Genomic DNA, 27,851 nt, shown 5'->3' on the forward strand with positions numbered 1-27,851 from the left:
CAGTGTGTTATCCTTTAATGAAGATCTGGGTCAGTGGGGCCACCACTCTCCCCCGGGCGCCTGCAGCAGGTGGCCCTCACCATGGGCTGCCTCTGAGGCAGGGTGGCCTGGAGGCAGCCAGCCCCACAGAGGGGTCAGTTTGCAGCGGCCTAGCAAAGGCATTCCTCTCTCGGACCTAGGAACGTGACAGCAGCAACAAGGCCAGAGGCAGCTAAACTGAGGTCAGGGATGATAGAAGAGGGCAGGACAGGAAGTGGGGCTCTTCTCCTCCCCCTCTGCATCCCAGCGGGATAAAGGCCAGTGTACAGGAACAGTACAGTCTCTCCGGGGGCTGGAGGCCCCACCAGCCACTCTCTGGAAGCCCTTAGTCCCTGACTCCCCACAGACTGACGTCACACACAAAATAGCCCACAGGGTCACTGGGCTCAGGGAGCAGGCTGGGCCCCACCCGATCAGCCTCAAGGCCCCAGGCCTGCGAGGCAGGTCCAGCAGGGCCCAGACCAGAGCCCCCAGGGGAACTGGGAGCCACCTTCCACTAACTCGGCTTGTCAGGCACTACAGGCATCTAAGAAGGTAGTTTCTCCCTCACGGCTCCGGGGCCGCCCGGGCAGGGCTGAGGCAACGGCAGGCCAGGGCTGGCCAGGTCCCTACAGGTCTGTGACCTTATTCTCCACAGCAGCTGCGATCTGCTGGAGCCGGTAGCCCAGCTGCATCTTCTGAGCAGTGCCGTCCTCCTCCAGGGCAGTGATGATCTGCAACCAAGACCAGCCGGTCAGGGGTGCCCGCTACCACCTTTCCCTGTGCTCGTCCGCGGGCTGCCTCAAATGCTGCGGCCCGGCGGGGGGCGGGGGCCCGGGAACACAGCGAGCCCCCTCACCTCCTCAGGGCTGGGCTGGTGAGGTCAGCATAGGGTTTTAAGGATTCCAGAGGTGAGAATGAGGTACTTTACTCAGTACTTAGCACGGTAATAAGCATCCACTTCCACGGGTAAGATCTTGCTGAGTGGAGGCCACCTGCACCCACCATGCTGACCTTTTCGCCACGAACCCTCTAGAAGCCCTGTTCCAGCCATCGCGGCTCCCCTTGTCCACCAGGCAAGAAGCATTTCCTAACTTCCTATTGCCAGGCACTGGGCAAGGAGTAGGGACCCCGCAACAGTGGGCCCCATGTGATCCTGTCCTGGGAGAGCTCCCCGACCCCACACCCACAACTACAGAAGCACAAGCGGGGGCTGCCACGGGGGGCACGGCAAGGCCGGGGAGAGGCCTCCAGATGGCTCACACCCCCACCCCCTGCCTCCCTCATACAGGGGCTTGCGCTGCTGGAGCAAAGCCGCTGTGCCTGCATTCACATCTGTGCGTCCCTCGTTTGTGGCATGACTGTCTTCACTCCAGGCCTGGGCCACGAGGCAGGCTCCTCATCTCTAACAGCAACAGCCACGCCGTGGATGCCACACAAACACCGGGGTGTGAGATTCTGGCAGGCACCTAGCTGGCTGACTCGTGGGTGCTCTGATCTCGAGGCCCAGTCCACGAAGGGCCCAGACAGCCCCCTCGCCAGCTCTGCTGTGCCCATTCCCACCCCTGGCAGGACCCTCCCTGCTGGCAGCGCAGGCAGCCCAGAGGTGGCCGTGCTCGGCACGCGGCCACTGCAGACTCAGGAAGGATGCGAGTCAGGGCAAGGTAGGGATGTGGGTGGCAGCTGTGTGTCCCTCCCAGCATGTGCCCCCCTCCACCTCCAGGCCAAGCAGATCCCCAGCAGCCCCTCCCCAATGCCTGGGATCCCTCCTGCCACCGAGGAGCCCAGACGGAGAGGGCACGGCCAGGTTAGAGCACAGCCAGCACCAGTGCGCACCCTGCTCCATGCCCTGGGGACCATGAGTCCCACCCCTCTCTCCATCAGGCCCCGGGGCTCTGTGCAGGTCTGCCCACCTGGTCATAGTACTTGTTGATGTACTTGTAGAGCTCGTGGAGGGCCACTCGTGCCCCAAGGTCCCCAGAGTAGTTCTAGGGAGGAGATAAGAGATGAGAGATGAGGGGTGTCATCAGCCCCAGGACCCCCGGGAAACAGGGGACGAGGCAGCAGAAGGGACAGGTGTTGCACAGGAAGCCCCATCAGCACACCAGGGCTCCCGGGTCTGCAGCGTGAATAGGGCCTGGCTCTCTCCCCTTGAGGTGCCAGCTGGGAGCCTGGGGTCCCAGATGGTGGCAGGGCCCTGCAGGACAGGTGCTGCTCTCAGGCTGTGACCCAGCGTCAGTCTGCTCTGATCTCCCTCCTGCCTCCTGTGAGGTCACACCAGGCCCCTCTATGGGGCCATCTGGGAGTCTGCACCTCCTCATCAGGGCCACAGGGCTGCGATCACCTGAACTATGACGCTCCTGGGGGGTCAGGTGAGTACACAAAGCCCCCCCATATAGCACCACCACCGGGCTGTTGTTACTGGGTGTGGTTTATGGGCACATCTACACCCCTGAGGGCAGCAGAGCAGTATGAAGGCAAGAGCAGGCCAGCATGGGCCGTCCTGGGACTGAACGCCAGCCACCTCACTGCCTGGGACCCATCGTCCCCTGACCCCAGCACGGCTGCAGGCCCCCCAGCACCTAGCTGAGTCAGGTTCGGTGGCAGCTGCCAGGACAAGCCTCTGCTGCTCTGTAGTGAGGTCCTGGGAGCCCTGGTCTTTATAGTGGTCACTGGAAAATTCTGCATTTCTGACGATGAGATGGGTCCCACCCCAACCAGCTCACAGGATTGCTGATGTCCCCAGGGCTTCCTGGCAAAAGAGCAGGATCCTCACGGTGGGAGACCTGTGCCCAACCCAAGAAGCAAAGGGAGGGCCATACCCGAGACAGCTCAGCCAGGATGGAGTTCATTTCTTGGTCACTGGCAGGGACGGTCTGCCTGATGTCTGCGTAGTACCTGTCAGGGACCATGGGTATGGCAGCTGCTGAGAAAATGAGCCATGCCTCACCCCACAAGGGTCCACCCCTGGGCTGCAGCCACAAACCTCCATCCGTCTGTCCACCCATCCCCTTTCCAGATCCACTACCTCACCCTCCTACCTTTCTACCATCCGTTTGTAACGGGGAATATCTCGAGCGTATAGAAGTTTGTTGATGGGGGAGTCCTGGGCACCAGCAGGAAAGAAAGAGGAGAGCCCCTTAGGGTGACCGACTGTCCCGGTTTTCCCCCATTTCAAATATCCCCAGAACCCCTCGGTCCCAGGCACCTGGGACAGTTGGTGCCCCTGGCCCATTTCCTTCTGCAAAGACCTCCTCTGCTCCTCCCCCCACCGATGTCCAGCCTCTGCTCCTGTCACCCCAAGCTTCTCCCCGAATCATTCCAAGGTCATTTCTCAGCTCCATCTGCCTCCACCTGCACCCAGCAAGGAGGAGACATGCAGGCCGGGAGGGTGCAACGGCGTGTGGGGCCCTGATGCTGCTTCTCCTGGTGCTGCTCATTCCCCAAGTAATCATCTTCAAGATCAGGAAACGAACCCCACTATTTAGTAAATGGCCCCACTCCACCTCACCCCGAGTGGCCGAGCTGGCACCTGAAGCAGGTCTCTCCAGTCAGGACCCACAATTTTGACACACCCAGATCCATCCCCCACCACCGAAGTGGCTTCCAGTCCCAGCTCTGCCCCCCAGCAGTGGGCTCTGGGCAGCACACTTCTGATCTCGGCACCTGCTGCCTCATCCTGAAGCTGTGGGGAGGGTGAGGCAAGATGGCGCCCCTGTGTGGGCAGTGGTGTGAGTCCCTGGGCCTGAGCCAGCACGCGTGCCTTCTCAGCCGCTCTCCGTGGGGGGACGCTTGGCATTCCTGGTTTGGGCTATTGCTGAGCTACCCAGCAAGCATCTGCACTTTTGCTGGCAAGGGGAGGCAGGTGAAGGTCGGGCAAGAACCCCGCCACCATGCAGCACCCACCCACCCACCATGGCCCCAGGTCCTGGTGGCCCCCGTGGTTCTCAGTTCACTGTGGACGGAGTGATGGGTACACACGGAACAAAAACGGGTCCCATAAGACAGCACTACAGAATAGAACTGAACTTTCTGTTTCTCCACAGAAGCCTAGAGATCCATCTCTCCAGAGCTAACAGGCTCCCTTCCCAGGCCTGAGGAGCCACCGGCCCTGCCTGCTGGGGGCCTGAGCAGTTGCAGCCTTGTGCCCTTATCTGTCATGGGACTCTGCCGGCTCTTATTGCAGTGACAATACCCCGCCACTGTGTGCTACCTGACAGACAGCCCTGGCCCTGACCATCTGCCTCTCAGCTCCTCTCACCAGCACCTTGCTCCACGCCGGGCACTCGCTGCCCCAGACTCTCCCATCTACACTGCACTGGCAGCCAGACACCTCCACCACCCCATGTAGAAGCAGGAGTCACTCTGGATCCCTGGGCCTCTGGCTACAGTGAGCCCCGACTGGGAGAAGGGGAGCCCGAGGTGACGTGGGGGCCACCAGGTGGACAGGTGGATTCTACGGTCCCAAAACAGCTCCAGGTTGCCTGCTGGATTTGATTCTGGAGGGGTTGTCTCTGAAGACGAGGCCCTGCCACCTCCTGGGGACAAAGCCCAGCCTGGGGCTGGAGTCACCAGCCTCCCCCAGCCCTCCTCCTGGACCTTGTCGGCCAAGCCCAGAATCTGGGTGCACACAGCACTGCCCAGCCCCAGCTCCTGCTTCCCCGACCCCGCCGGCGTGTCCTCCACGTCTGACGGGACCTACTCACCCGGCCCAGCTTGTGGTCGGCAAGCGTGCAGGCATCCATGAACGTCTGCGCGATGACCAAGAGCACGGCGTCCATGTTATCAGACGTCTGCACGTCGAACACAAACTGTGGGTTTTTTATGATGTTGATCCAGAATCTCAGGGGCAGGCTGCGGGTGGGGCAGGCGTGGCCAGTGAGCACTCGGGGGAAGCAGGACAGAAGACCCCGGCACGCCTGGCCCACCTGGCTCCAGCCACCGCCACCCCTCCCCACCTGTTGGTCTTCCAGATGTGGACGGTGTCCTGGTCGGAAATGCCGTGCTGCTGGGCCTGCTCGTCCAGCAGGTCAAAGAAATACTTGATAGCAAGTGGCACGGGGCGGCTGGTGCTGAGAATCACCTGGAAGAGGTCGTCCACAAACTTCTGCAGGGTGCCCTGTGGGGGAGGGGAAGCACAAGAGGAGGGAACCTCAGTCCCAGCCCAGCCTCGGACGCCCCGTGGCACCATGCTCATGCAAGCCCCACACCACCCCAAATCCCCTAAGCAGCCGTCCTCCCCTGCAGCCCAGACCTGAGGCCTGGCCTGGCCCTGACCCCAGCCTCCCTCCCGCCCTTCCTGCCCCACCTTCATGGACAGCAGGCGAGTCAGGTAGATCTCAGGGATGGCCTTGGCTCGCTCGCGCTCCCCGCCCCGAAGGCTGCCCCTCCGAGGCCTGGGGGGCTCCGGTTCCTCACTCGGCTTCACCAGGTGCCAGGGCCGGATGCCCCCCTCATCCACATCCTCCAGCATTGGGGTCCCTGTGCCAAGACCCCACAGCTCTTCACCCCTCATCAGGTACCACCTTCCCTGGGCCCTCAGGGTCCTGCCAACTTCCAGGAGCAGAGGCACGGGTTGAGGGCTTCTCTCGGTGGAAGGGAAGTAGACACATGCCCACCCTAAGGTCCAGAGGACTTTGCCTGTTACTGGGTACTGGGCAAAGAGAGGGCAGAGAACAGTGACTGGGTGGGGGCTGGAAGGGGGTGGGCAGTACTCACGCTCTCCAGGGATATAATCCTGGTTTTCCCGGAGAACGTGCTTGGTAAGGCAGGGGACCAGGGCCACGGTCGCTCCATCTGGGACCTGCAGATCACAGCCGGTGACCCCTCCACCAGCCCCACCCCCCCGCCCCTCCTCCCGCTCTTACCCCTCCCACCTTGTAATGCTGCAGGGTGTTTAGGCGCCTCCACAGACCCTGGACCTCCGAAGTCACATCCTCGTCAGAAAGAATGAGATGCCCAGCCACCCCAGACCGCCACTCTGCGAGAGCAAGGTGGGTTAAGGACTCCTGGGACACCCTTCCTGCAGGTGGGGCCTACCTCCTCCTCCGCAGGGGCACAGACCCACCATCAGGGGGGCAGCCTCCCCCATGCTCTGCAAAGACTAGGGCGGCAGGCCCTCTCCATGTGAGAGGCTGTCCTTGCAGAGGGACTCCGTAGTCCACTGTTGCCCCACGCCCACCGAGTGATACGCCGCCCCTGCAGGGCTGAGCCAGGGCCAGCCCTGCCTTCACTCTGGCTCGGGCCCCCAGGCTACCCTTCTCCTCCACCCTCACCGACATCCAGGGTGCGGGGGTCTGGCCGCTGGGCCAGAGGTACTCCTTTATAAAGCTGGTCCAACATCTTCTCTTTGGCCTGGGAGATCGTGTCACAGTCCAGGACCTTCACAGGCACCCCCTGGGCCTCTCCCACGCCAGGCCCCATAGCCAACAGTGCATTCAGGGTCTATGGAGGCACACACAGGAGCAGTCATGGCTCATGCCGCACCTCGGCCTACCGAAACGCAGGGACAGGGACAACCATGAGGAAGCCACTGCCTCTGACCTCCAGGCACCGAAGAGTCCTTAATTCTTGTCTCTTCACTGTCCCCAATCCTCCCCACCAACCCGGCCCTGGGACAGTGGCTCCCTCCGCCGTGACCCCAGCACCTAACGTAGTGTACTACATAAGTGAAAGGCAATAAAAAACCAGGGAACACAAGGCCCTTTTAACTCAGGGCCCCAGGTTCCTGGCACAACTGTCAGGCTGAGGCACCCGAGAGAAGCCTGCGTGAGAAGTGGCGAGTCCCTGCCAGCCTGAGAGAGAGCAGGTCTGGTGGAGCCTGAATGAGACTTTCCCAAAGGCACCCCATGTGGGTCACTGAGGAAAGGCCTGCCCTAAGGAGAAAGCCACCCAGAGGACGAGGTGGCCGGGTCTGACAGAGCTGGCCCGGGCTTGGTGGGCACTGGTCCTTCAGGCCCTCCACCTCAAGGACTGGCCCTCAAGCTGCTGTCCTGCTAAGCCAGTCTAAAGCCTCTCCCCAGGAGCCAGCCAGAAGTCAGGCCCGCTGTAAACCAAACACAGATGTTCACCACGACCACCCACGCTCATCCTCACCAGGGCCTGACCCCACTGTGCGCGAACACGTTCACACACTCTGTCCCTCCCCACTCCTACCCTCTTCCCCGTTCTCCCTCCCCCCGACTCACCAGGGGACGGTATTCCACATCCTCTCTGAGAAGGCGGTTGTCATTCAGGGTGTATTTGGCTTTGCCAGTCACGCTATCCACCGGTCCCTTGTCTACTTGATGCTTAATTCCCCGAAAAAGCATGTACAGAGGCTCTCCTACTGAGTCCTAGGGGAGTGACAGGCTATGAGGACCCCCGGGGCAGATGATGGGCATGAAACAGAGCTGTATGGGGCATGGCCCACGCTGGGGAGGGGGACGGGCCACAGAGGGCCTAAGGTGACTGAGACTTGCTGGGCAGGAGTGTCCGAGCTGCCTGGGGGCCAGAAGCTGTGTGGTTGAGAGCCCTGTCCCCACCCCTGGGGGGGTAGCCCCTCCCACCCTGCCCAACCTGCCTCCCCCAACCCTGCCCCTGCCTCTGCCTCTCTCACCCTGACAAAAGTGTACAGGCAGATGGACATCCAGTTGGTGAGCAACTTCTCCACCACGGTCTCCGTCCTGGGAGGACAGGAAAGGGCAGGGGCAGGAGCAAAAGCCGTCTGAGCCGCAGACTCCTCTGCCCCAGGCGGCCTGCCTCAGCTCCTGCCTCCAGCCCTGACAGCCCCCCAGACCCCACGGCCTCCGACTGCCACAGACCTGCGCAGCATCAGCTTTGGGTTCTTGGCCACGTACTGGGCCACCAGGTCACTAAGCAGCGTGCGGAGAATGTCAGTGAAGTACTCGAGCTTCCCATGCAGAGCCACAGTGAGCAGAGATGCCACGTAGGCGCGATCCCGAGCCGAGAAGGTGCGCTGGCTTTCCAGGGTGTGGATGAACTGGTGCCAGGAGACAGGATGGGGAGGGAGGAGCCGATTCAGAACGGGAGGGACAGAGAAGGGGCAGGGCCAGGGCCCGAGGGGCGGGGCCAGGAGCCTCCCTCCCTTTCCCCCAGCGGTGGAGAGGCCTGAGGCCTGGGGCAGGGCGCTTGGCACCTTGGTGAGGAAGAGCTTGCTGTTGAGCAGGTTGGAGAGTTGCCCCAGCCCCTGTTCCACGGTGGGGCGCCTGCTCTCAGGGACACCCAGGTCCCTGTGCAAGGGTGATTCCTGGTGCCCGGGGAAGAAGACCCTCTCGGCATACACCTTATAGTCGAGGAAGGGGATGCCACTGCCCAGTAGGTCACTGGTGAGATCGGTCATCTCGGTCATGAGGTCTGTGGAGCAGAGGAGGCCGGGTTGGGGCTTGGGACCCATGCCATGGGAGGAGGCTTGGCAGAGCCCCGGAGCATCCTCTAGGCCTCTGCTCGTCAGCCTCACCTGTGAACTCCTTCTTGCAGCGGTCCCGCACACTGCTCTCCAGATTCTCCAGCTGGATCTGGACCTTCTTGTAGTCCCTCAGGGCCTGCTTGCTCTTCCTCCTGTTCAGCACCAAGGTCAGGAAGGGGGAGGCCAGAGCAGAACAGAGCCCTTTCTGGTGCCCCGGGCCCAGGCCTATCTACCCCAGCCTCACCCTGGCCCTGGCTGGCACCGTCTAACACGGCCATGCCGGGCCAAGCCAAGGCGTCGCCCAGAATAATTTAGCCTGTCCCGTCCTGCGCAAGCCCACCTCCAGTCTAGCCCAGTGGTTTAGTCCAGGGATCAACAAACTACAACCAGGCCAAATCTGGCCCACAGCCTGTTTCTGCCAATAAAGATTTGTTGGCACACAGCCACACTCGTGAGTTTGCCTCTCGTCTACGGCTGCTTCTGCAACCACGGCAACGGAGGCCACCTGGCCCACGAAAGCCTAAAATCAGTACTCTCTGGCACCTTCCAGGAACATTTGTTGACCCCTGGCCTCGTCTGCCCTTCCTCTAGAGCCACACCCCCTCGCTGCCCCTGCCCAGCCACAGCTGGCTGCACCCACCTGTATATGAAGACAATGATGATGACGCCCAGAGCCAGAAGAGAGGTGCCCACCCCTAAGCCCACCTGGGCTGCCATGGGAAAAGCCACAGGGCTCTCGCCATCGTATTGCACGTGGCCCAGGGAAAAGCGCAGGTTCCCCATCTGCACCTACATGGGAAGTCCCCAGTGAGCAAGGTCTCAGCACGTGCAAAGGGCCCGGCCCAGCCCAGGCCCACCTACTGACCGTGAACTCGGGCAAAGCATCCGGTGTCTCTCGGAGGGCGTGGTGCTGGGGCAGGGGCTGCTCCATGGGGGGCTCACAGTACAGGTGGTGGCGGGTCAGCGTCTTTACCACACAGGGGCCATCCCCTATCATGGCCACCACCTCCTCCTTGGACATCGCAAGGTCCAGATTCTCCCCCTGGAACACGAGGTCACTGATAGATTACTCAGAACTCTTCCCTAAGGGGAGGAGCTGGTGGTCACTCAGATCCCATTCCCCAAAGGAGGGAAGGACAGTCCTGACACCCCACCCCCACCAGGGTGGGGTGTCAGGTGCCGCACTGATCATGCCTCAGCACTCTTCCCCTGTGGGGGAGGCGGCCATCCATGGTTATCTCCCAAGTTGCCCCCGACCCTCTTCTGCCCTTCCCATTCTTCTTCCCCACACTTTCACTCCTCCAGAGCTAAAAATCTGGACAATATAAAGTCGCCCCCCCCAGTCCTGACACCCAGTTACTCACAAAGCCAGAGCCCCTACTGTGTCTGTGGGCCGGTGGTGCACAACGGTGCATCCTTCCGGGATGCCCACCTACTGCACATGTCCGAACCCATGCCAAGGGCCTGTCCACATTGAGCCAGGCTGCCAAACGGGCATCAGCCCAGGCGCCCACTGTGTACCATGCCCCCAGCTATTGTGTGTGCCAGACCATTTACATACTGTCATTCAGACTCCTGCCGCACAATGTGTTGGGACTCAGGCGGCAGGACCCAAGCCCCCGCCCGACGCGGGAGGCTAGGCAGCCCCCACCAGCCCCTCAGCCCTCGCCACATGAAGGGTGAAGAGCCAGATCCATCCTCTGGCTCTTGCTCTGCTGCCATGGCCCCCCGCCCGTCTCCCTCAGCTGCAATGTCCAGCAAAGCAAAGGGTCGCGCGGACCCACATGTGAGCGGACACAGTACCTCCACAGAGAGCACGCTCCCAGGCTTATGCCGAAATGGCATGGTGGGGTCCTCGGGGTTGAGGGGCTGCAGGGTGGGGTCGGCCTCATAGGAGAAAGGTGTGGGGTTCAGCGTTGCAAAGTCAAAGACCAGGTTGTCGAGGATAAATTCCACCCGGACCCAGGGGTCCTCGGGCAGGCCTGGGAGGGCAGGCGTGTGGCACGTGATGAGCTGAGAGGAGTTCACGTGGCATGGCTCCTCAAACTGGGGCAGAGGGAGGAAAGACAGGGAGGATCCATTGAGGGCCATGCAGGAAGGGTCCAGCAAGGACAGGGAGAGAGCCTCTTTGGTACCTGCCACCCACAGCTGTACAACACAGGGTGGGGAGTGGGGGTGACACGGGGGATAGCTAGTCCCAAGGGTCTCCTCGTAGGGACACCCGTGGGTTTCCTACATGATGGCTGCCACAGGAAGCACCAGGGGAGCATGCCGTCTCCGGGATCACGCGGCGCCTCCGCCCAAGCCCCTGGCTAGGCAGCAGGGCTCTTGGGGCCACAGTCACTCGGATTCTTGGTGTCTGTACCACATCCAAATTCTGGCCATGGACCCATATCTTACGTCCTCCGCTGCAAGACAGACCATGAACCGTGGGTGGCTTATGAGAACCCGCCTAGCCCAGCCCAAGCCACATGGTCCCTCTCCCTGCCATTGGCACGGGAGTCACAACACCCACAGGAAGCCCTGCAACCCCTCCATGTCCTAGAGCTGCGAAGACAACCCCCCCACCGCCAGCACATGCCATGCAGCCACTTGGCCCAGCACCTGAGGAAGCTCTTCGTGGGGCCAGCAGAGGTGACATTGGGGTCTGATGTGTACTCGAACTGGCTGTGTTGAAGCCTCCGCTCAGTGGCCCCAAACCACACAGCCACAGGAAGCGTGGCAGGCGTAGGGCGGGGGCTGGTCTCACACTGCAGCCGCTCAGCCTGCTGCTCCAGCAGCCTATGGAAGGGAGGGACTAGTGGAAGGCGGGCCAGGACACAGGACCTACTCGGGCCTCCACTCACTTCCCTCAGAGCCCACTGAGAGCTCCACAGGTGACCCTGGAGGCCGCCTTCCCACAACAGCCCCAGTTTCAGAAAGATCTGGCCACTTTCTGCTGGAGCAGACCTGGCCCTCTCCCCCGCTTCCGGTCTCCCCAGCATCCTGCCCCTCTGTCTTCTCCCTGGAACACATGGATTTTGGGAGAATGAGGAAGCAGCCCTCACAGGTGACAAGGATGGTCTCCAACGACAACTCGGAGGTCCTCCAGCCGCCCAGTCAGGAGCTTGGAGCCATGCAGGGTCAGATGGGTGCCCCCGGCTCTGGGGCCCCGGGTCGGGAAGATGGAATACACCTTCGGGTCCTGTGGGAACAGGGGTAGGGAGAGATAGGCATGCATGAGGCCACCCACAGAGAAGCCAGGGGAGCCTGAGGCAGACAGAAGGGCCTAGGGTGGGAAGCCCCAGGAGGGCAAAACTAGATGGGCTGGGGGGGAGCCACCTCACCTGGTAGGCGAAGTTGTGCTCTGAGATGCCACGTCCTCTTCCTGGCACCTCCACCGTCACCGTGCCAGCTACCTCCCCACCACTGGCCTCAGTGACGCACACGAAGCTGTGGGCACAGGGCAGGCTGGGGTGCTGGGCCACACCAAGGGCTCCCTCAAACGGACTCAGCTGCCCCCTCCTTGCCCCCACTCAATCAGGTGTTCTTCCAGCTCCTGAATTGGACAGAGATCCTCTTGCTGTGGAGGGAATGCCTTATGCCACTGCAGGGGGCTCTGGCCCCTGTGAATTCACATTCACAGTTTCAGGTATTCGAATCCAACCCTGAGGCCCCCCTCATGAAGGGGAATCCCCCTCTCTCTGTGGCACAAATTTATAAGGAGCCCCGGAGGGCTGGCTGTAGGATGAGGGGTTGAGCTAACGCTTGGCCTAACCATCACCACGCGTGCCACACCACTCGCAAAGCAGTGGCAACTTGATTTCCTCATGAAAAAAAGTCCCTGGAAGCCTCTAGTCAGGTTGGGGGACAGACGGAAAGGGAAAGTGAGCAATCTCAGAAAATGCTGGTACTCGGCCAGAAAACAGAAGCTTGGGGCAAATCAATTTCCCCAACATGAAGCTGGCAGCGGCGCGAATCCGTGACATGGTCACACTCACTGCCAGCACGTTGGAAAACAGAACAAGTGATGTGTGAAGTACCCAGGAGAGACTCCAACCAGCGAATATTTTAATCTCTTTATAAATCACTTTGCAAGTTACCATTGTCTCATGGTTTTAAAATCATTAACAGTCTAGACGATCACCTCAAGTTTTTGGTCATAACACACTGAAGGGGGAAATCACGTGCTCCAACAAAGTCTGGTTTACTTTTAATTTTTTTTTAAAAGATTTTATTTATTTATTTGACAGAGATCACAAGCAGGCACAGAGGCAGGCAGAGAGAAAGGAGGAAGCAGGCTCCCTGCTGAGCAGAGAGCCCGACACGGGGCTCCATCCCAGGACCCCGGGATCATGACCTGAGCTGAAGGCAGAGGCTTTAACCCACTGAGCCATCCAGGTGCCCCTACTTTTAATTTTTTTTAAAGATTTTATTTATTTACTTCAGAGCGAGTGAGCAAGAGAGAGAGCACAAACTAGGGGGAGAGGCAGCAGGAGAGGGAGAAGCAGGCTCCTCGATGAGCAGGGAGCCCGACGCGGGGCTCCATCCCAGGACCCCAAGATCAGGACCTGAGCCGAAGGCAGACACTTAACCAACTGAGGCACTCAGGTGCCCTGCAATGTCTAGTTTAAAATACTTATTATGAGGGGGTGCCTGCATGGCTCAGTCAATTAGAGTGTCTGGGACTCTTGATCTCAACTCCGGTCATGATCTCAGGGTCATGAGATCAAGCCCTGCATCAGGCACCCCATTAAGCATGAAGCCTGCTTAAGATTGTCTCTCCCTCTGCCCCTCTCCCCCACCTCGACCCCACTGCCACGTGCACACATATGCGTGCCCACTCACTCTCTAAAAATAAATAAATAGGGGAGGTGCCTGGGTGGCTCACTGGTTAAGCCCCTGCCTTCGGCTCAGGTCATGATCTCAGGGTCCTGGGATCAAGCCCCATATCGGGCTCTCTGCTCAGCAGAAAGCCTGCTTCTCTCTCTCCCTCTCTCCCTGCTTGTGTCCCCTCTCTCGCTGTGTCTCTCTCCGTCAAATAATAAACTAAGTCTTTTAAAAACTAACTAAATAATTAAATAAAAATTAAAATAAATAAATAGGGATGCCTGGGCAGCTCAGTGAGTTAAGCCTCTGCCTTTGGCTCAGGACATGATCCCAGTGTCTTGGGATCCAGCCCCACAACAGGCTCCTTGTTCAGTGGGGACCCTGCTTCTCCCTCTGCCTGCTGCTCCCCCTGCTTGTGCTCAAGCATGCACGCGCTCTCTTTCTCTGACAAACAAATAAGCTCTTAAAAATTTTTTTTTAAATATTAAAAAAATAAATAAAATCTTCAAAAATAAATAAATAAAATACAGATTACCAAAATAAATAATTAAGTTAAATAAGATACAAACTATGGGGTCCCAGCATGGGCCTACTCGGTCTAGATCTCCGAGGGTGGGTACGAAGGACCCATTCCATGGTGGCTTTGGACAGGCTCTCCAGGTAATCCAGATATTCAGCTGGGTTTGGGATTTGCTGATCGTGGATATCGCCTTGGGAGTGTCTTGTGTGAGCACCTTTGGGACCCTGCAACTGCCAGCCAGGCTACCATGGGCCAGAACCTCTCTCAGCTGCAGGCCTGGGAAGGCAGCTGGGGGTCCCAGGGACCGGACTCGGCAGGCGGGCCACAAATCTGTCATCCTGAGGTGCCCTCCTGCAGCAGTGCCTGGGGCAGAAAGGGCAGCTGGCGGACAGCAAGCCCCCGAGCATAGTCATCTGGGATCTGAGAACCTTGCTACCACAACTACGTCCCTGGTCAGCAGAAAGCCAAGTGAAAACACCTCGTCGGAGCCATCTGTCAGCTCTAGGTAGAGATGGGCCCAGGCCCAGCAGTGACTCCCCGGCAGCCCAGGCCAGGAACATGCACACCTGTGCATAAAGTGGAGGCGAACGCTCCAGGGCCTCAAACGGTAACCCTTGCTCTGAGGCCCTGCAGCCAGAAGCAGGGAAAAGGGGAGAGGGAAGGACAGATGAGGAGTGGGTGGGCGGCCAAGTGCAGGAAAGCCCACCAGGGAGCCCATGAGGTGTGCCGAACTCCCGCTGGTCCGGCTAACTCACCTACTAGAGACCTCGTACTCCAGAACGTCCACGGCACAAGGCACCCCGGCCACCCTGACCGTGTCCTGTACGTCCTGCACGTGCTGGCCCAGGTTAGAGCCCCTGATGGTGACACGGGTGCCTCCGTCCACGGGGCCAGTCAGTGGCTCCACCTGTTCCAAGACATGGACTTGGAACACTTCCACCTGGCAGTCACCCCTGGGCAGCCTGGGGATATAGACCCAGCCTCCCTCCTTCAGGCCTCCTGCACCCCTGCCCTCCCTCTAAAGGCAGTGGTGAGAAAGGGACATGCCAGCATTGCAACACACCGAGTGGATGAGGGGGGCGGGGCACTGAGTGGCCACAGCTTCGGTCTCGCCACATGCCTCCTGGGCCACACAGCGTGGACGCTCCCCCTTACACCACACACAGCTGTACTGGGGCCTGGCAGTTTGGCAGCGGCTGCAGTCCCCATGTCCCACAGAGCAGTCGTACAGCACCACTAGAGAGAGCAAAGACAAACGTGAGAGGCGGGCGTAGAGGAGTCCCGCGGCCCCAGAGGCCCCCACTAGCTCACCATGCAGCCCGTCGGCACTGTCCACACGCAGACGGCCAGCCCGACGCAGAAATAGCCCCACGCGGAGCTCTGGCTGCAGAGCCTCATAGCTGAGCTGCAGAAATGGGAGTGGGGTCAGAGCCTGGGGCCAGCCATCAGGCCTGGAGGGGGCGTGGTCACAGAAAGGACCAAAAGGACTAGTTATGGGAGCACCAGGTCAGAGGTCAGAGTTGGGGTACAGGGACCCCAAGGCACACAGGGTCAGAGGCCAGAGCCGGGGTATGCAGACTCTCAGGATGAATGTGGCATGGCCAGCTGAGGCCAGTGGCCGGCCCGTGGCCAGCGCATCCTCGCCCACCCCGGCACTTGTGACCCGCACCTGGTGCCGCCGGCAGATCACACGACACTGGGTGTCTGGAGGGGGATCGCACTCCACCCGGGCCTTGACCACCACTTCGCGGCCCTCCAGCTCCATCACACACTCATTGTCTCCTGGGCTGTCCTGGGGACAGATGACACAGTTGGTGGGGCAACTGGAGGAACTGGGCCCAGTGAGCCCTGCCGGGGCCCCTCACAGAGCCCCCGGGTTGGGACTGAGGGCCAAGCCCTCCTCCTGCATTCCAGGGCTTGCGTACAGCTGACCAACAGCCAAGGAGGCCACACATCCACCTGCCACAGGACACACTCACCTGAAAGAGGCCCAGGTTCCTGCCCAGCAGCAGGACTTCTCGTTCCACGTGCACTGGCATTAGCATGGAACCCTGAACACTGTCTACACAAGGGCAGGCACTTGGCCCCCGGTTCACCTCCTCCTGCAGACACCAAGAGCAAGGCAGTCTATGGCGCCCACCCGGTCAACTTGGAGGTTCCCTGTGCAGAACCCAGGGCCCAAGGCCAGCGTGGAGCTGCAGAACCCATCCTGCCCCTGGATCCCTCCTGATGCAGGATCGCAAGGCAGGTAAGGCGCCGCGTCTGCCCTGTGTCCCCTCCCCTGAGGCCTCCTTCCTGGGCTGGGCCTCACCAGCTCCCAGAGCCCGGGGGTGTCGTATTGGTAGTCGAGGCTGGACAGGAGGATGAGGGGGGCGGGAGGGCCCTCGTGCTCAGCCGAGTCTCCATCACCTGAGAGGAGGGTGGAAGTGGAGAAGGCGGGCGTGTCACCCCCTGTCCACTCGTCCGCCTCAGGCAGCTCGCCGCCTTCTCTCGTGAGCCAGTCCAGGGCAGGTTTCACGGAGCCAGCGGCCCCTGGGAAAGTGGTGGTGGGAGCAGTGCCGGGGGGCTGGTCCAGGAGTGCCGCAGAGGGGTCGGCCTCGGGGCCGGGGTCTGCAGGGGCGGGGGGCAGTGCTGCTGCATCTGAGGGCGATGGGTGGGAGGCCGAGAGGTCCTCGGGTGTGGCCGTGGGTCCGGAGTCAGTGGGGGCGGGGACAGCAGTTCCAGGTCTGTTGGGGGGGTGGGCAGGGGGAGGTTCCTCATGGAGAGGTGACTTTGTGGAGGCGGAGGCAGGTACCGGATCAGGACCCGCCCCTGGCCCCCAGGGGCTGAGCAGGGAAGGCCTGTCCCCAGGTGGGACAGCCGAGGCTGTGGCCGTGGAGGCGACCCCAGGCTCCACAGGAAGGGCGTCGGGAACAGAGGTGACTGGGGCCTGGGGGGTTCTGGGTGAGAAAGGGGTGGGTACATCTCCTGCTGGAGGGGCTGGGGAGAGAAGCGGGCTCTGAAGGGGGAGGCAGAGAAAGACAGGAGGGGCCACTCAGCAGGCAGGCACAGGAGCAGGTGGCAGGCAGGCAAAGGGTGTGTTAGGAGGAAAGGAGACCAAGGGAAAGAGAAACAAAAACAGCCCGTTAATTCTCCAAAGGAGAGAGGGGAGGGGAGGGCAGGCTCCAGGGGCATCTGTGCTGAGGTGGGGCCCGAGGCCCAGACCTCCCCTGCGGCTCAGCCACAAACGTTCTCTCCTGAAACTCCAGGGAGTCCGCCACACACAGCAGCTCAGGGCGGGGTGGGGGAGGCTCACAACAGAGCCTCACGTAGGGGGGCAGGCACAGAGACCCTGGGCTGTCAGAGACACCCGTGCAACCCTGTGGGGGCCAGCTGGGGGTCCCGCTCACCTGCTGGCTGGCCACCATCGGCCCGGCGTCACACGAGGCCTTGTGCGTGCATAGCTGCTGCCAGACACACCAGTTACACCCCCAGCGGCTACTCACACAGGCCTGGCACCTGCACAGAGTGCAGCCATTGGGCAGGGGTCACTTTTGGGGAGCCCGGGGGGCCAGGGGTTGGCAGCGGGGGAGGGGACTCACGGCGCAGATGGGCGGAGCTCAGTGACCGCTACACAGTCATACACAGAGAGCGAAGCTTTGGCAATCACCACAGCACCGAACCTGAGCTCCAGGTTCATGGACATGTGGTCTGCAAAGCAGGAAGAGAGGGCCCAGGGTGAGTGGGGTTCACAGCCCTTAGCGGAGGGGAGCACCCAGGGTCTGCAACACGGTCCACAGGGCACAAAAATGGGCAGCTGAGGGGACTCAGAGAAAGGTGCTACTTCAGGGCTCTCTGCCTGGATTCACACCTCACCCCAACTGCGCCCCTTGGAGCAAGACAGGAAAAGGGTGGGGCTCCCAAGCCCCAGAGCTGGCCCCTTCTCTCACCCACCGGCTCCTCTCGGCAGTGCTGGGGCCTCACTAGGGTCTGGGGAAGGGCACATCACACCGGCACTGGTCAGCAGGGCGGGACTCTGGTGACCCCCAAACTGGCAGGAATAGGACTCTCCTGGCCACAGAGGCGGCAGATCAGGTACTGACAGGAAAACCTGCCAAGAGAGGCCAGGACAGGCTGTTGGAGCCACTGGGCAGCAGTCCAGGGCCTGTTTCCGGGGCAGCCGAGGTGAGCAGGCTCAGGGGCTAGTGGCCCCTGAGGGCTGGCGGGCCCCGAGCCTTCATAAACGCCCTCCAGCCTGGGTTAGAAACAGAGAAAGCAAGGCCCCGAGAGAAGTGACTGGTGGAAGGCCACGTGGTATTTGGAGCATCCGACACTAAAACGTGGGGTATTGACCCATCACCAGAGCCCTCCCGTGAGGGACGCGCCCGCCCAGCTCCTTTACCTCTCTCCGCTCCTCTCGGCTGATGTTGGCAGGACTCATGGCTGCCACGTGCAGACAGCCTAGCTCGGGCTGGAAGCTCCAGAGCCACCGCTCTGGGCCCTGTCCCCGTGAGCACTCGGAGTGGCGACTGCACCTGCATGAAAATAACGGAGAACCACCTTCAGGGGGCAGGGACTCGCCCAGCACTGGGGACCTGAGCAGGAGCCTCAGGTGGGCTGTGACACGAGGCTATGTCTGCCCTGGCAGGGCACTGATGCCCAGAATGGAGGATGGAGGAAGGAAAGTAGGGCGTCCAGGGAGCAGGGGTTGTAAGTCAAGGATCATTGATGACCAGGAGTACTGGACAGGGCAATTATGCAGGTGAGGGCAGGAGGCTGGAGCTGGGGAATAGGTCAAGGGTCAGGAGTCAGGGGAGCACTGACCTGCCAAGGAGCACACACCACCCACAGTATGGGTCCCTGTGAGCAAGACAAGATGCACAGTCCAGGTGCTGACCACAGGAGGCCACAGGAACCTTGAGAAGCTATGACGGTAATCCAAACCCCAGTGACTCATGGGTCCCTGGCACAGCCCCAACGCCCCTCCCAGGAGCCAGGCCCCACCTCCCGCCTGGCACTCACTGTGCTCTGGGTCATGACATACAGATGCTCGAAGGCCCCATCAAAGGTGAGGTCTCTGCTCACAGCAGACCCCTGCTGGATGTTCTGTGTGGAGTACGGGTGGCCATCACTCCCCAGGCCCAAGTAGACCTGAGATCAGAGACAAGTTCTGTGACCCAGGTCCATGGTCACAGACCCAAGGGCCTCTCCTCTCCTACAGTGAAGCAATTTAGAAACAGAGTTTTCTCCTAGGCAGTACAGGTCCTGCCACTCAGCCCTTGAGGAGGGGGTGGGGGAGGTCACAGGTAAATAATACCCAGCCCTGGGAAAAAAAGCCTAAATCATCTCTCCCAGCCTTCAGGCCAGGGGTGTGTCACAGACCCCTCATCCTGGTCCCAGGGGTCACAGGTGTAGCTCTGCCCAGGCTGGTCCCCAGCACCCTGTTCCCTCCAGATCCTGGGACAGGGCCCACCACCTCCTGTGCACTCACCCTGTGCAGTTGCCCTTGACTGTCACCCAGGAAAGCAATGGTGTGTCCATCCTCCACAGTAACTGCCACAGCTGTCAGCTGAACCCCTGGCCATTCCAGAATGGGCATGGCTTCCAGGGGTACACGGCTGGCCATGGGGCTGGGTGTGTGATCCGAGCCACAGGGATAAGCATCCAGGGTGTCCTACAGGCAACAAGCCCAATAAGACCCTCCCTGGACATCCCAATCACCTGGCCCAGCCAGCTCTTCCCTAATGATCCTTCTCTGCCAGGCCTCCTGCGACAGCCTTATTCCCTCATCCTTCTCCTTGGGAGCCCCTAGAAACCTCACCCTCACCCCAGTCTCTCTGCCTGGCCTTGCCTCAGTTTATGCACTCAGTCTTCCCCTGGACCACTTGTCCAAAGCCTCCCCAAAGCTTGAGTCCTCCTGTCCAAGTCTGCTCCCCTGGGCCCCTGCCACCTGTCCCTTACTCAGTCCTCCTGGGTGTGGCTTCTTCCCTGTGTTCCATCCAGAAGCTAGAGCCAAACAAGTCTCAATTTCCCCTGCCTCCCTTGCTCAAAAAATTAAAACAGGGCCCAGCCCCCTACAATCGAGGTCCCTGGCCCACACCCTAGAATCCTCAGTCCATCCATACAAATACGCCCTCTGCAGTGTCCAGTCCCAGCCCAGTTCCAAATGGCTGGCTCTCTGACCTCTGCGCACCACGATTTCAGCAAGGCGTCTTTCCATCGCCCAGGCACAAAGGAAGCACATTACCTCTGTTGACCTCATCAGCCCCCACACCACCGCTAGCTCCCCTTCAGACTCCTCGGGCCACCTGCCTAGCTGTGACTGCCAGACAGGGAGGGGCTGGGGCTCACCACCGGCAGCTGTGCACAGTCTGAGTTGACATCGTACTCGATGTAGGCCACCTCCACGTCGTTCTCGGCACGGCCCTCCCTGGTGTAGCAGGCGTCTCGCGTGCGGTTAGCAAGGCGGTCCACCTCGTCCAGAGGGAAGGCACAGAGGGCAGAGGCTCCAGATGCTCCAGCAGCGGCCGAAGGAGGCCGGCCCACAGTTGGGGGAGCGGCCGAGGAGAAGGCTGCGAAGAGTACCTCCCCCTGGGCCACCTCCAGGGATGTGGCCACAGCCGCAGCCTGGAGCAGCCCGTAGCGGCCCCCCTGGCAGGCCAGAGGCAGCTCCACGTAGGAGTAGTAGTGCTGGTCCCGGAGGCACACGCGGGACACATAGGCACGGAAGGCTCTAGACTGAGCCTGCAGGTCTCGCCGCAGGAACAGGAAGTAGGCACTGGCCCCACGTGCAAAGGCGCTCACGAAGTGGTGGCTGTACTCGGAGAGGCGGCCCACGGCCAACTTGGCTGTCTCCTCATAGGAGAAGGCAGTTTGGGGGTCCAGAGGCCACAGGGTCCGGGTTGTGATGGGAGGGATGCCACCTCCCACACCCCTGCTGGTGTATCCCCGCCCCACAAAGAGAAGGGGCTCCCCAGCCAAGCCCTGGGCCACCAGTCCCACTGTGCTGACCGCAGGGTCATTGGCAGCCACATACTGGGTGTCCCCAGGGCGCTCGGGTCGCAGCAATAGCTGCTCGAGCTGCCCCAGGCGCCGCAGCTCACAGACCCCCTGGTGCACGCTCCCGCACACCACCAGGGCCCCTGGGCTCACCAGGAGCAGCTGGTTCAGGTTGTTGGTGGCCTGGGCCTGGGGGCACTCATCAGGCATCACAGGAGGCAGGCAGTCCCTGCTATCTAGCACGGGGCCAGTGGACACGGCAGCCTCCAGCTGCAGCCCAGGGCTCAGCTGGAACAGGAAGTTGGTGGCCCCTAGGTAGAGAGTGCCTGAAGTGGGATCCTGTGCCAGATGCTGCAGGTGTGTGCCGTTGGGAGCAAAAGCAGCCGGTGGAGAGGGCTGGAGGGCGAGGACCCACCCGGCCCAGAGCGCCTGGAGAAGAGCTGGGCCGAGGGCGGGCATGGTCACCTGGCAAGGAGAGAGTTGGACAACTGATGGGCCACTGGTGGGACAGGGCTACATTGCCAAGATGATCCTCCTAACTCAGGGAGTGAGCAAAGGAGGCCTAGGCTTGGGGCGCCTGGGTGGGTCAGTGGGTTAAAGCCTCTGCCTTCAGCTCAGGTCATGATCTCAGGGTCCTGGGATCGAGCCCCGCATCGGGCTCTCTGCTCAGCAGGGAGCCTGCTTCCCCTTCTCTCTATGCCTGCCTCTCTGCCTACTTGTGATCTCTGTCAAATAAATAAATAAAATCTTAAAAAAAAAAAAAAAAAGGAGGCCTAGGCTTAGATGGCACTATGGTCCAGGATGCCACAGGATGGCACACCAGCAAAGGGTCAGGAGATCTTCCCTGGAAATTTCAAAATTGCCCATTTTCTGCAAGCACATTTGTCCCAGGAGGACCTCCATCCCACCCCACCACCCCTTCACCCTGTACCACCCTGTGTCATCACAGAGTCCCAGGGGAAGGGCCAGAGGGCCAGAGATGGGGGAAACATCCCTTCCGCAGGGACCAGGGCCTGGAAGAGGCAGAAGCACAGGTGAGGGGAAGGAGGGACTCAGGGCCCCTAGGAGGGAGAGGACCACTCTGCACAGATGTCAGCGGCCTGAGGGGAAAGAGGGAGGGCAAGTTCCCATGGGCCATCTGCACATTAGAGCAGAGCAAGAATTAGATGGTGGACCTTTTAGGCCAGGAATCCAGAAGGAATCCACAGAACCAATGGTGAAATGATGGAGGTTGAGGCTGCCAGGGCTGGGGCCTGAAACACTGGACACCACCTCGGAGAGCGCTAAGAAGCGGGACTCACACTTCTCCCAGGTGCCTAGGTTTGTAGTCAGGCTCACCTGGCAGGGCCGGCTGGATCAGGAGACAACAGCATGACCTGTGTGGGAGTCACCTAGCCAGGAAGATAGCAGAGCATGAAGCTGGGGGCTGGGCTGCAGGCACGTGGGAGCCTGGGCTCCCCTTCCCGCTGCCCAGCCTGCCAGTGGAACTGGGCCCAGCCTGGCCCTGGGCCACCAAACACATTCCACAGGGGACGCCTCCTCAGAGCCCACACAGGGAGGGGGAGGGCAGCGGAACCAGGCACCCTCAGGGCCTGGGAAAGGGCAGCTAGGAAGGAGCCCCACAGTTGGCAGGGCCCACCACCCACCCCCCCAGCATCACCCTGTTCCTCTGCAGCCCCTTCTCCCTTCCACGCACTCCCTTTTTCTCACCTTCTGCCCAAAATCTGCCAGGGCACCCAGGTCCATACCCTCCCCGGGGGCCAGGGACTGTCCTAGTCCAGACTGACACCAGCACATGAGCAGACATGGGCTTGCACACCCCAGGAAGCACACATGCTGCCAGCCCCACATATGCACACGCACACACAAGCACACAGGCCCTGGCACAGGTGCAGACGCATGCAGACACAACGTGTCCACACATAGATGCACGCAGAAACACAGGCCACATACTCCCCCCACCCCCACTCAGACACCTGCGCAAAGACACAACCTCCTTACACAAACATGTACGTTGCACAGGCATTCTACACGAGTGCATGGCACACCCACCCACATTCAGATCCCCCCCACACGGATTCATGCACACTTCCCTGGTTCGAGCCCTAAGGCCTACAGGGCCGCAGAAGCCAGCACATCTCTTGCTATTTCTTCTCCTGCAGGTCAGAGCAGAGCCAGGGCCCAGGGCTGGGGCGGGGGGGGAGGCTTGTCCCAGAGGAAGTCACCATGTCCAGCTTTGGTCCCCATCCCCAGGGCCACCTCAGAGCCTGGGTGCCTGCTCTCCTCCCAGATCCCTCCCTGTAGCCCCCCCACCCAAAGCCTGCCAGAAGGAGAAAACCATGACAACACCATCTTCCCCCACCCCGGGTGGTTCCCAGCCAGGAACACCAGGTTGAGGAAGTGCTGCTCCCAGGCTGGAAGATACTTTCCCTACTTGCCTCTGCCCAGGCCACGTTGCCTGGCCCCTCCCGCCACCCAGCTGCCAGGCTGTCTGAGGGAGAGTCTCCCTCAGCCCAGGGTCAGTTCCTCCCAGCCAAGACCCCGCCAAGGTGCTACTGAGACTGTCCCAGAGTGAGAAGGCTGGGCCTAAGTCTCGGAGGAGGGTCCAGCAGCCCGGTGGGAGCAGGGGAGCGGTGGCCACAGCCCAGCTGGGCACTGCTCCCGAAATAGCTTGGGGGTTTCCATTTTTAGTGTGCGGAGAACAGGGCAGCTCTATGGGAGCGGGAACAAGGCTGCCTCTGTTTGCTACCCGAGGGGGTGGAGGAAAGGGGACAGCAGGGAGAGTCGTGAACCTAGGACTATGGCAAGGCCAGGCTCCCAGGAGCCCCCCACCTTGTTTCCAAGGGATGGGGGAAGAGTTTCTTCCTCTGGGAAGACAGGGTCTGCCCAAGGATGGGCAGAGGCCATCTCCTACACTCAGCTACTGCTCACTACCTCTGGCCACCTCCTCCCAGGGATGCGCTAGGGACAGAAGGTCCATAGTTAGACCAAGAGTCATTCCATTCGCTTACAAACATTTGCTTAGAGCCTACTGCGTGCCAAGGTTTTCCAGCCCTCAAGGGGCAGCAACCAAGACACTCCCCAAATGTAAAATCACAACTGGGTCGAGTGGCCCACAGGAAAATGGAAGGGATCAGAATAGCTCCTGGCCAGGCCACAAAGGAGGCTGCAGGCTGAGCCGCTCTGGGAAAAGTGAAGGGCCTCTTCAGTCACTGAAGCACCACCCTCGCCCTTCCCCATGTACCACAGGTGGAGAAGGGGGAAAAGAGGGGCAATGACATCTTCTCCTCCCACTGGGCACTCGGATTCCCCTAACCTCTGCCACAGGCCAGAGCACCCCCAACCCCTCCAGTCTGCCCCTCCTACCTCACGGGATCCTCAAGCAGAATCGGAGCATATCTCTCCCCTGTCTTTGGAGCAGCCCCAGGCCTGAAGAATAAAGGTCAAAGCCCTCCAGTCCACGCCCTCTTCCATCTAATCCGTGCCAGGGCTCCCCCACAGATGCTATTAGCTTCTGCTGGTCTGCACTGTGGGCTGTTTCACACTCCTCCCCACTTGGAATGCCCACTCCCTCTCTATCTCCTTGACTCTGACTCCCAACCATCATCTCCCAGGAGAGCCTACCCTGTCTCCCCCCAGGCTCCTTATGGTGAATGGAATGGACAAACCCAGCTACCATCCTGATGTGAACAGCAGCTCTGCCTTGGGCTGAGCCTTAGTCCCGGTTTGTAGAACGGGAGGCAGGACTGCTTCGGCCATTAAATACGGAACAGTGTGTGCCTGGCGTGAGTGGCACCAACCAAGGCCACTTTTCTCTCTGTTCCACCCTCTCCATTCTGGACTTGAAGCTCTTTGCAGGCAAGGAGTGTGGCTTTTGATTCAGAGGTCCCAGCAACTGAGCCAGATATCAGCACAAAGCAAGTGCTCCTTACACGTTGAAGGAAGCCCCATCTCACAGCTGAAGAAATCCAGCCAGTAGGGGAGATATGGGGCCCACACCCCTCTCCAGGCTACTTGGCCTCTCAAAGGGACAAGCTGTCAGGCTCACTTTTATTAATAACCAAGCCAGAGCAGACTGTAAAGGCTGGTTTGGAGCCAGGCCTCATGTCCTCAACTTGCAGATCACCAGATCTCAGGCCTCCTCCAAACTCCTGGGCAAAGCCTAACCTGCCTGTACTGGGGCCCAGTGCCTGCCTTGAGGTCTCTTCTGGGCCCACCTTTCTCTGGACCTCTTGAGCAGAGCCCACAGATGCCTAACTTCTTTTTGCAAAGAGAAAGTAGTCCTGGGGCTGTCCTCACCAACCAAAGGGGCTAACAAACTCTGCCCTTCCACCTCTGGAGGGGTGATACTCAGGCCCTCACAACAAGTCCCAGGGATCAGTGGGACACTGGCCTTTCCTTCCCCTACTCCTGCTCGGTGCCCAGCGTCCCCGAGGGAGAGATTGACAGTGCTGTAGTGCACACTGTTCTGCCCGCAGCCTGCGTGCTGAGGTGGGTGGGGGGCACCATGTATGCACCACCCGCGAGTGCTCAGGAGCGCTCAGCAATCACCCACCGCCCGGGTCATGTTGGGGGCTGGGGGGTCCCCCTCTGGGGATGCCTAACACAAGGCTCACAGTCCGCCTGGGAGCGTAGCCTGGAAGGGCTGTTGCATACAGAGGGGGAAGCCCCGACCTCCCCATCGGCCCTTCCTCCCTCCTCCCTCGGCCACGGGGCAAGGACCCCACCAGCGGTCCTGGGAGGGCGGGGAAGGGGCCGGCCGGTCCCGGCTGAGGCGGCGGCGAGGAGGGGGCGCGGAGGAGCAGCTCCACCTCCTCTGTCTCCCAATCGCGTTACAGGCGGAGCCGCCAGAGTTTCCTTCAGTGCGGAGAAGTGCGGTCCCAACTCTCAGGACCGCGGCTGCCCACCGCTTCCCCAGGCTGCCCCTGCCCGGCAGCATCAGGGCCGAAGCTGCCCACCTCCCCCCGGGGCCGCACCGCCACCCCCGCCACCCCCGTTCCGGCCCCGGGTCCCCGGCCCCCGCACTCACCACCCGGCCGGGCCCCGCAGGAGGAGCGCGCCGAGGCGGGCTCCGGCCGCTTCGGGCTCGGGATCTGCGCGCGGCGGTCTCACTGCCCCCTGCCCGCCCCCCACCCCGGGAGGTGGCTCCGGCCGCGCCGCAGCTGTTACCCGGAGACCGAGGGGCGGAAAAGCGCGCCCGCTGCCCGCCCCTCCCGCCGCGCCGCTGCCACCGCCGGGAACAAAGGAGACAAAGCCGCGTCGGCCGGGCCGGGCTTCGCTCCTTCCCCCCGCGCCCGCCGGGCCGCCCTCCCACCCCCCCGCCCGCCCGCCGCCAGGCCAGGCCGGAAGCAGCCGCGAGAGCCGGGCGCGCGGCCCCGAGCCGCCCGGGACCCCGCATTCCAGCCCTGCGGGCTCCGCACTTGCCGAGGGCGGGGGACTCGACCCCTCCCTGTGGGGGCGCGGGCTGCTCGCTGGCGGTAGCCACGGCAACGCGGGTTGCGGCCAGGGGAGCAGAGTGCCAGGAGCGGAGCCCGGGGCGCGGGCGGCCCGGCGCTACCCCGCCCGGCCTCACCTGCCCGCCTCGCAGGAACCGGAATCAGGAGCCCTCCTGGGATGGGCGGGGCCGGGCGGGGGGCGCGCTCGGCACCCACAGGTGTGCAGGCGCCGCGCCGCGCCGCTGCCCTCGCCCCTCAGCAGCCCCGCGGGTTCGCCAGCCACCACCGCCGCTCCGCGCGCCCCGAGCTCCCTCCTTCCCTTCTGCGGCCGCCCTCCAACTTTCTTTACCTGAACTTCTCGGCGCCTGGTGTCTCCCCACCGCCCCTGCTCTCCAGACTCCCTAATGGCCACCCCCTCCTTCCGGCCCCAAACTCTGGCTGTGCGAGATTAGCACAGGTTTTGGGGTTGGGCCTGGGTTTGTGGCCACCACTAAGCCTAGTAACCTGACCCCCCACCCCACGCCCCATACACGCCTTATTTGCTCACCGACAAATGGAGGTGATGCCACACCTAGCCGGCCGTTAAAGGAGTGCACACGGGTTGCAAAGTGCACAAGCAAGGACACATTTACTTCTTTTCCTTTCAGGCCTGTACCTGGACCCACCCTCAGCTGAGAAGCCCTGGGCAAGTCTGGACTCCCTCCCTGGCAAACGTACCTGGGCCTTTCTAGGGAGGAACCGCTGCACAGAGGCCCAGTTGTGCCCTCTGCCGGGCCCTTCACACACAGCCTGACCTGCCCACTGCGAACTCAGGAGCCAGGACCTGGCCCATCCTTTGGCTCAAGGCACACTGGGATAGCCTCCTGGGAGGCAAAATTTGTCACACACACATATCACCCTGTAAACCCCCATAGTCTCCACAGGCTATGGAGAGCCTCAACCAGAAGGTCTAGGTCACCCACACTGGCTACTGTCCAAAGAGCCAACACCACAGGGGCTCTCCTGCCACCTGCCACCACCCCTCCCATCAAGAGTCTGCTGTAACTTCCATCTACCCAACTCTGCCTTCCAATTTCTCTCTCACCAACTTCTCATGTCACTCCCTTTCCTCCACCCCTACTTTGAGCACCTGGATCCTTGCACCAGCACAGCACCCCCTTCCCAGTTCCCTTATCCCTGGCATCAGAGACCCCAGGCCCTCCACCCCTCCCCCACACCCATCACCACCTCAGTCCCCTTGGCTTTCTGCCTGCGCAGCTTGTGGGGAGTGGGGGGAGCCCTCCCACATACCTGGAATTCTCCCCTCCTGAAATCCATTCACTCAACTGTACACCCTTTAGGACCTACTTCACGCCAAAGGGTACACGGGACTTCCAAACCCCACAGCACCCCTTATCTGTACACAAATATGACACCTCCTACCCCCATTTGGCAGGTGAACATCCCACAAACAGAGGTCATTTCATCCCATGCCATCCTGAGGAGCCATTACATTACACAAAGAAAACAAGGTCAAGAATGGAATGACCAAATGACCAAGGCACCAGGTGCTCAGAGGCTCACAGCCCAAGCCTGACCACAGGCTCAGAGGAGGAAGGGCACAGCACAGGAAACCCTACTGGCTTCACAGGCCCCTGCTGAGAGTGGGCTCCATGCAGGCCCCGGCAAACAAGTCCCAGCCCAT

At 61.2% G+C, this 27,851-nt stretch overlaps 1 protein-coding gene across 8 annotated transcripts; it reads right to left on the bottom strand.

The window, feature by feature from the left end:
• On the bottom strand, window positions 1-26,768 carry PLXNB1 (plexin B1). Of its 8 annotated transcripts, none has more exons than XM_032867942.1 (38): window positions 26,715-26,768; window positions 22,071-22,123; window positions 20,085-21,197; window positions 19,225-19,407; window positions 18,756-18,884; window positions 18,558-18,658; window positions 18,136-18,268; window positions 17,688-17,844; window positions 17,336-17,444; window positions 17,144-17,252; window positions 16,066-16,752; window positions 15,734-15,856; window positions 15,424-15,546; window positions 15,066-15,159; window positions 14,818-14,990; window positions 14,510-14,661; window positions 11,752-11,857; window positions 11,473-11,609; window positions 11,030-11,206; window positions 10,662-10,833; window positions 10,229-10,471; window positions 9,291-9,467; window positions 9,066-9,214; window positions 8,477-8,577; window positions 8,156-8,373; window positions 7,821-7,999; window positions 7,616-7,682; window positions 7,206-7,352; window positions 6,294-6,462; window positions 5,895-5,998; window positions 5,737-5,821; window positions 5,327-5,499; window positions 4,977-5,137; window positions 4,725-4,872; window positions 3,060-3,124; window positions 2,841-2,916; window positions 1,932-2,006; window positions 1-752 (listed from the first exon to the last, which is right to left on the bottom strand). In XM_032867942.1, the coding sequence occupies exons 3-38, from the start codon at window positions 21,189-21,191 to the stop codon at window positions 648-650; spliced, it is 6,414 nt and encodes a 2,137-aa protein (XP_032723833.1). In that variant the 5' UTR covers window positions 21,192-21,197; window positions 22,071-22,123; window positions 26,715-26,768; the 3' UTR covers window positions 1-647. The 8 variants fall into 8 exon arrangements, with proteins under 8 accessions (XP_032723833.1, XP_032723838.1, XP_032723834.1 ...); XM_032867947.1 differs by lacking the exon at window positions 26,715-26,768 and adding an exon at window positions 26,517-26,631 and having other exon boundaries at window positions 20,085-21,043; XM_032867943.1 differs by lacking the exon at window positions 26,715-26,768 and adding an exon at window positions 26,517-26,631.
• Window positions 26,769-27,851: the final 1,083 nt, after the last annotated feature.

This window comes from Lontra canadensis, unplaced genomic scaffold (genome assembly GCF_010015895.1).
Source record: "Lontra canadensis isolate GAN:19392208 unplaced genomic scaffold, GSC_riverotter_1.0 scaffold35, whole genome shotgun sequence".
Taxonomy (NCBI): domain Eukaryota; kingdom Metazoa; phylum Chordata; class Mammalia; order Carnivora; family Mustelidae; genus Lontra; species Lontra canadensis.

Bases quoted from the DNA above. Each gene is read 5' to 3' on its own strand.
- PLXNB1 (XM_032867942.1), bottom strand. From the start codon at position 21,191: ATGCCCGCCCTCGGCCCAGCTCTTCTCCAGGCGCTCTGGGCCGGGTGG. The intron at 18,269-18,557 runs GTCAGTGCTCCC...ATTTTCATGCAG, and splicing joins TGGTGTGTGCTCCTTGGCAG to GTGCAGTCGCCACTCCGAGT. The intron at 7,353-7,615 runs GTGAGAGAGGCA...TCACTCCCCTAG, and splicing joins GCCTGTACACTTTTGTCAGG to GACTCAGTAGGAGAGCCTCT.